Source organism: Cervus elaphus, chromosome 12, assembly GCF_910594005.1.
Source record: "Cervus elaphus chromosome 12, mCerEla1.1, whole genome shotgun sequence".
NCBI classification, from domain to species: domain Eukaryota; kingdom Metazoa; phylum Chordata; class Mammalia; order Artiodactyla; family Cervidae; genus Cervus; species Cervus elaphus.
The window spans coordinates 73,862,244-73,869,744 of record NC_057826.1 but is presented as its reverse complement, the minus strand read 5'-3'; the positions used below and the strand labels follow the sequence as shown (position 1 = coordinate 73,869,744).

Below are 7,501 nucleotides of genomic sequence, written 5' to 3'. Positions count from 1 at the left end.
AGGATGAGATGGTTGGATGGCATCACTGACTCGATGGACATGAGTTTGAGCAAGCTCCGGGAGTTGGGAATGGACAGGGAAGCCTGGTGTGCTGCAGTCCATGGGGTCGCAGAGACCCGGACATGACTGAGCAACTGAGCTGATACTGTTGGACCTTTTTGTTATACATTCTAAGGGCCTGGTGCACTGGGAAGACCCAGAGGAATCGGGTGGAGAGGGAGGTGGGAGGGGGGATCGGAATGGGGAATACATGTAAATCCATGGTGGATTCATGTCAATATATGACAATATTGTACACTACAGTATTGTAAAGTAATTAGCCTCCAACTAATAAAAATAAATGGAAAAAAATATATATATATAATAGCTTGTAGCTGCTAACCTCAAACTCCCAATCCATCCCTTCCTTGTCCCCTCCCTCTGGCAACCACTAATTTGTTCTCTATGTCTGTGAGTCTGTTTCTGATTCATGTGTGAGTGCTCAATCGCTTCAGTTGTTTCGGGCTCTTTGTGACCCTAAGGACTGTAACTCACCAGGCTCCTCTGACCATGGGATTCTCCAGGTAAGAAAAGGGAGTGGGTTGCCATGCCCTCCTCCAGGGGATCTTCCCGACCCAGGGATCAAACCCTTGTCCCTTACATCTCCTGCATTGGCAGATGGGTTCCTTACCACTGTCGCCACCTGTGAAGCTCGTTTCTGTCTCATAGATAGGTTCTTTTGTGTCATATGCATTAAATTTATTTTTAAATGTTGCAATAAAATACTGTTTATCTTGATTATTGGGCTTTTAACAGTTTGTACCTGCAAAGTGAGTACTTCATTCATCTCACACTCATCCTAGACTTTATCCTAAATGTAGAGGGAGTAGGGGGGTCATCTCTTGTGTGTGTGTGTGTGTGTATTTTTTTTTATTTTTATTTTTTTATTCAGAACTGATTTCCTTTATTTATTTTTTTTTCAGTGGGTTTTGTCATACATTGATATGAATCAGCCATAGATTTACACGTATTCCCCATCCCGATCCCCCCTCCCACCTCCCTCTCCATCTCTTAAGGTCTTCTTTAAGGATGACGTGTATAACTCAAGCTGTACCTGCCCTTACTCAACAGCTGCCTCTGTGCCTTGAAAGAAAAGGAAAAGGAGATCAGAAGAAGCCTAACTGGTGAGAAACCATTTCCCTTAGAGTCTAGAAAGAAATGGATAAAGATTTCCCAGGGAGGGATCAAGACTCTTGGGGTTCCGTCTGTTTCCTCTTTGTGTCCCCAGAAGGAACAGAGATTACTTTGACTCAGACAAATCATTCTTTCCCCTTTTAGTTCTTACAACTGGACTGTTTGTTTAGCTTCTCCTCATTTGCTATGGACAGAGGGTCTTTAAAATGAGAGGACAAAAGAAGAGAAGGAAGGGAAATAGAGACGCCTAATTCTGGGGATTTGATTAAGTTCTGTTCCTCTATATCAGTTTCCTCATCTGTAAACTGAAGAGATCGAAATAGATAATCTTTAAGCTTCTTTCCAGGTATATTCGGAGAAGGCAATGGCACCCCACTCCAGTACTCTTGTCTGGAAAATCCCATGGACCGAGGAGCTTGGTAGTCTGCAGTTCTTGGGGTTGCGAAGAGTCGGACACGACTGAGTGACTTCACTTTCACTTTTCACTTTCATGCATTGGAGAAGGAAATGGCAACCCACTCCAGTGTTCTTGCCTGGAGAATCCCAGGGACGGGGGAGCCTGGTGGATTGCCATCTATGGGGTCACGTAGAGTCGGACACGACTCAAGTGACTTAGCAGCAGCAGCAGCTGCCAGGTCTATTACTCCACAGTTGTATTTCTTAGGGAATCTAGAATCTTTTTGGAGTTGTCAGAGATAGGGAGTAGTAAGAAAAAAAAGGGTAATAGGCAAGTAAGGGCCGGGTTATGGGGTCACTAAATCTGAGCTATGACAGTTTAATCCTGTGAGAGCCAGATTACTCATACACTGAGCTAAAGCAGACACAGGCAATGCATAAGCTTTAGAGGGCCTGGTCTGTTCTTATCTTTTCAGTTGAGAGACTTCAAACTATTCAATTATTTATTTGTACTTAATTCAAGGTCAGATCAACCTATGCTAGTTGGTAACTCTGTCATTGTTAAACATCAAGTTCTAACAGACTGGCGACACGTTTGGAGGAAAGGGTGTAACAATCATTTGTAAAGAACACTTGGCAACCTTGTAAGTAGAGGCTTACATCTCTGGGGTAGCTCTTTTGCAGCTGAGTTTCATTACTCATTTCTCTGCGAGTAATGAATCCCATGGCCCTTGTCTTTATGAAAGTGTGGGTGTCACCAGGGAAGCAGAGCCCCCAGTGTCAGAACAGATGCTGAGAGGGCATAGCTGGCCCCTACCGTGTGACAGGTTGGGTCCTGGTAGCAGAATCATTTCCTGGGAAAATGTAGCTGAAATGGGGTTTTGCTTTTTGCTTTTTTGAAATGCTTTAGGCCTATGTTTCTATGTTCTGACTTCTGATTCCTTTTTCTCTCTCTCGCTAGGCTTAATTGTCCTTTCTTTCCTTCTCAGTACTTTTCCTTCCCTTTCTCCCCTAACCTCCTTCTTTGTATTTGAAAACAAAATCTTGCAGATAATGCATTCCCATTAAAGTAAGTAACTATCCTTGGCGTATTTTCATTTTCCAAGGATCAAATCCCAATTCAAATGAATTGTGACATTTTAGACATTTGTAGTTTGAAAGGAGTCAGGGGCATATTTTTTAAAATGGGTACCAGCAACCCCAATCAAACCCAAGTGGCTGTGAATTCTTCCCATGTAAAATGTTTTAGAAAAACTGGGTGTTTCTGTTCTGCGCTTCTTGTTTATTTTTATCCTGTTGTCTCCTGTTTTCCTATTAGCACCTCACTATTGATGTGAGCTAAAACTCCAGTACTTTGACCATCTCATGCTAAGAGTTGACTCATTGGAAAAAGCCCTGATGCTGGGAGGGATTGGGGGCAGGAGGAGAAGGGGACAACAGAGGATGAGATGGTTGGATGGCATCACCAACTCAACGGACATGGGTTTGAGTAAACTCCGGGAGTTGGTGATGGACAGGGAGGCCTGGCGTGCTGCGATTCATGGGGTCGCAAAGAGTCGGACACGACTGAGCAACTGAACTGAACTGAACTGAACTGATTGATGTGATGGTAGAGGATATTTAGGAAGCAGTTCAAATCCTTCTTCTCTCCTCCCTTCAACCTGTGCCAAGTCTGTGCTCAAGGCACACACATGAAAACATCCACTGAATTCTTAATAATCTATCAATAATCAATCAACCCAATTACTAAGGCTCATGTATTTTTGGTACTGGGTGTTTGCTCTAATTTCACACACAGGACAGAATAGGGTGTACTCACAGGAGAGTGGGTCATACTGATTTGACTGGAACAGGTGTGTATACCAAAATAATGGGTGATCATCCTTGAGAGGCAGGTTGGGATTAAAATAGAATTTTGACCAAGTGGACTCGGAAGATTAGATTACCTTGTAGAGACAATGAGAAGTATCTCAATGTTCCTGAAATAGTGTCACTGCAAGTGTGTTTTTAGAAAAGTAGCGTATTGAAGGAATTGGAGGGGCAAGAACTAGTGATTAGGAGATAATACAGTAGATACAAGTATAAGGGAAGGAGGCTTTTAGAGGTGGGAGAGAAAAAAAGAGGGAAAAAAAGGGGGTGGTCCTTATAGAGCAAGAGAAAGAATTATTACCCCAAATAACCATTCCTTCTGGGATTCTCACTGTGAATTTTCCAGCACTGACCTCAAGTAAAGGACTTTCTACAGCAGTCAAACCATGTTATGTTGTTGGCAAACATTGTGAGAAACTAGGACATATATAGTTCATTCTCCCTGTAGAGAATGAAAAGAAGCAGAGGCTATTTTCCAGGCTCAAGAAATTTCTAGACTCCAGGAATTGGTGATGGATAGGGAGGCCTGGCATGCTGCAATTCATGGGGTCGCAAAGAGTCGGACACAACTGAGCGACTGAACTGAGCTGAACTGAATAAAAAGGAGAAAAACTGTACCAACTAACTTCAAAAAAAAATGTATAAAATCAAACACAATATTATCTATGCTGTAGGGTTTCAAAAACAACAACAAAAATTACTCTGGGTTGAAGTAGAAATAAACAAAGAAGATTTCACAAGAGAAGAAGCAATGGTACTGCCCAAGGGCACTGGGATTCTGACAGCCAAGTGGGCACTGCATTCAGTTCTCCGAGCATCACTGGTTCCACTTTGTCTCCTCCTTCTATCTCAGACAATTCTGCCTTCTCCTTCTTGCACCCCCTTCCGTTGTTAGACCTAGTAAGAGAAACTCCCAGGAAAGGAATACAGTTTCACTTCCTGCCTTGCAACAAGCTGGAATCTTTCTCCACAGGATCAACTTGCCAAAAGAACTGGTAAAGACAGAAATTCCATGACTGAGAATCAGTGGGAAAAGAAATGAGAGATGGGTAAATATCATGGTGGTTTGTTCATGTGCCTGCCATGCACCAGGTACTGTGTGAGGCTGGGGGATCCACAGCAATAGTGAGGAAAATGTTAAGTGAGATTATTGGGACCCACTGCAGAGATTACAGACTTTACCAGTGAGATTATAGATGGGGTGAAAAGAAAAAGAAATGACTACTTGGTTCTGGGTACTTTAAACGTATTATCTTATATAATTCTCATATTTTCTTTTTTTTCACAAGAGGAAACTGAAGTTAGTTACATGAGGTGGAATAAATTGCTTATTAGTGGATAAACAGGGGTTTGAAGTTGGATCTTCAGACTACACAGCTGATTGTCTTTTTCCTTTCTCATCCTTTCATTAGTAGATGTAGGTGTCTTAGCTTACATGTAGGAGTCAACCCTGGAAATGTCATAAGGAAAAGAGAGCTACTCGTTTAATATTTTCTTCATTTTTATCTTTTAGTTTTTATTGCAGAAGAGTTTGTCCTAGATCTGAGATGGAGATCTTCTTTCTGCTGCTACTTGGCCTGGGGGTGATTTTTGCAGGAGTTTCAGAAAGTGTAATGGAGATCATTAAAGAAGAATTTTTAGAGAAAGAGGTGCAATATGACATGGCAAAAAGTGACCAGGAAAAACAGACCATTGAGGTATTAATAAATTTGACTGTGCTATATAGAAACACCAGCCTCAGCATGTCCAAAGATGTGTCTTCCTCATTATTGACCTTCAGAAGATTACATTATAGCTTGCCCCCCAAACGCAACCCAGATAATAACAAACATTATTGCAATGACATGACAGTCTGGAGAAAAGTTTCAGAAGCTAATGGGTCATTCAAGTTGAGCAATAACTTCATCCATGGCTCCGTGGAAGTGGTCGACGGGGTCCCCAAAGCCCCCAGCTGCAAGTGTGGACAGACTTCATGCATAAGCTGCTCTGAGACTCCAGAACTAAGGACCACTACATGCCAGTTCATTGTGGGCAAACAATCTCCCAGTTGCCAACACCATGGTGTTACTTCATTAAAGAAAATTTTGGTAGTGCTGACAAGTCATTCTCTGATGAGCTGGTTAGTTAGTATCTCTAACTTGTAAATCCTACAGAACTTTTTATTATTGGTTATTGCTTTCTATTATCCACATCTATCCTTTCAGCACTATAGGAAACTCTTAATTATTTATAGCAACTGGAGAAATGGAACAAATCCACAATTGTAGATAATTCAGTTGAAGTGTATAACTGATGCTGGACTGTAGATGCATTCTCTCTTTTTCTCTCCCACATACGTATATGCATGTACAAACTTTCTCTGAACCAAACTGAATTCCATCCTTGCTCAGCTATAAAGCCAAGAAGCAGAGTTTACCCAACTTGACAAAATTAAGGAGAGAAAGCTCCAAACCAGTACAGAGTATTGAAAGGCAACTGTACTGCCACTGAGATGATTCAGAGAAATAGTGAATGACAGGGGGATATTATTATCATTGCTTCTCTTCAAAGAAAATGTATGTTGATGCATGCACACAAGTGTGAGTGCCCACCTATGTAGCCATGGGATCTGCCTGTTCTCTAAAAGATGCCAAAAGAAAAGATTCTTTGGTTTAGCTGTTGCATTCAGTCAAAAGCTCCAGCCCTATCCAATCTCCATTCCTCCATCTTTTTCCCTGTCTATTTCACAAGTTGCTACAGAGGGAAAAAATAAAGCTTCTACTGTAATTTTTACTCAAGCATAGTCTTGATTTCCAGGGGCCCTGGGAGAGGAATGGCAAGCCATGGGGGGATAAAGGAGGTAGAAGGATGGGAAATAGCAAGTCTATGCCAAGTCTATTTGCAAATCTTTATGGTTCAACACTCTACATAAAATTGGACAGTTATCTTGTTCATAAATGTGTGTGTATGCATTCTTGATTCCTCATCATACATCCTCACTCTATCCTGAGACCCTTTTTAATGTCCTAATTTTATTTTAAGGCAAGGAATAGTGACTTTATTCAGAAAGCCGGCAGACTGGGAAGGCGGCAGACTGGTATACCCAAAAAAGCATCTTCAATGTCCTAATTTTAATAAATGCATGTAAATGGAATGTTGTACCTCACTCTCTCTATAAATTTTCCTAATGTTTTTCCTATCTGGTGCAGAATTCTCATCATACTGAAACTGCAAAACTCTGACAATCAACCAATATGCAACATTAGGACAGATGTTTTTATAACTTTTAGCTGAATTTTCTTTGTCAGTATGATAGCTGCTTAAATAAACAATCACTATGGTCTTGGCCAAATATTGATAGTTATGTTCTCAGCAATTATTTTTCACTTGGCAGCTGGAGAAGAAACTTATAGAAGTGCCTGGAGTTTGAGATCCTCCTCTCTGTGGGAGGAGACTGCAAGGCCCTGGAAGGGAGCCAAATCACTGGGTTCCATTCTAGGGCTAGTTCCCTGTAACCAGGCTGGAGCTACTACCCACTCACCAAACGTGAGATGGGCTCTGTCTGTAGTGGAGCAGCCTAGTAGATTTCCCCTAGGCTCAAACTTGGTTCAAATTTGAGTAACTTCTTTCCTACTATAGAGTTCAGCTCTGGGAGGTGGGCATATTAGCCCCAGAGACAATAACTATACTAGCTCTGAGAGAGTTTTTTGGTAATATGTAAGAAAAAGTAAAGCGTCTCTTGTGGCTCAGCGGTAAAGAATCTGCCTGCCAACGCAGGAGACATCAGTTCGATCCCTGGGTTGGGACGGTCCCCTAGAGAAGGAAATGGCAAACTGCTCCAGTATTCTTGTCTGGAGAATCCCATGGACAGAGGAGCCTGGTAGGCTACAGTTCATGAGGTCAGAAAGAGTAGGACATGACTTAGCGACCAAACAACAACAAGAAAAAGTAAATTCAGCCTAGTTCAGAATCTATTACAGATTTCTTCCTTTACCAGGAACTAAGAACAATGACCCGGCAGAACAGATACCACTTTCCAGGTCAGGAGCATTTTCTAAAGGCTCTTAATTAAGACCAAACCTTT

The 7,501-nt window shown here is 41.8% G+C and overlaps 1 protein-coding gene across 1 annotated transcript; it reads left to right on the top strand.

Annotated features, from left to right (window-relative positions):
• Positions 1 to 4,957: 4,957 nt before the first annotated feature.
• RNASE11 (ribonuclease A family member 11 (inactive)) lies at positions 4,958 to 5,582 on the top strand. Its single transcript, XM_043919042.1, has one exon. The coding sequence runs from the start codon at positions 4,986 to 4,988 to the stop codon at positions 5,580 to 5,582; it is 597 nt and encodes a 198-aa protein (XP_043774977.1). The 5' UTR covers positions 4,958 to 4,985.
• The last annotated feature ends 1,919 nt before the right edge of the window (positions 5,583 to 7,501 follow it).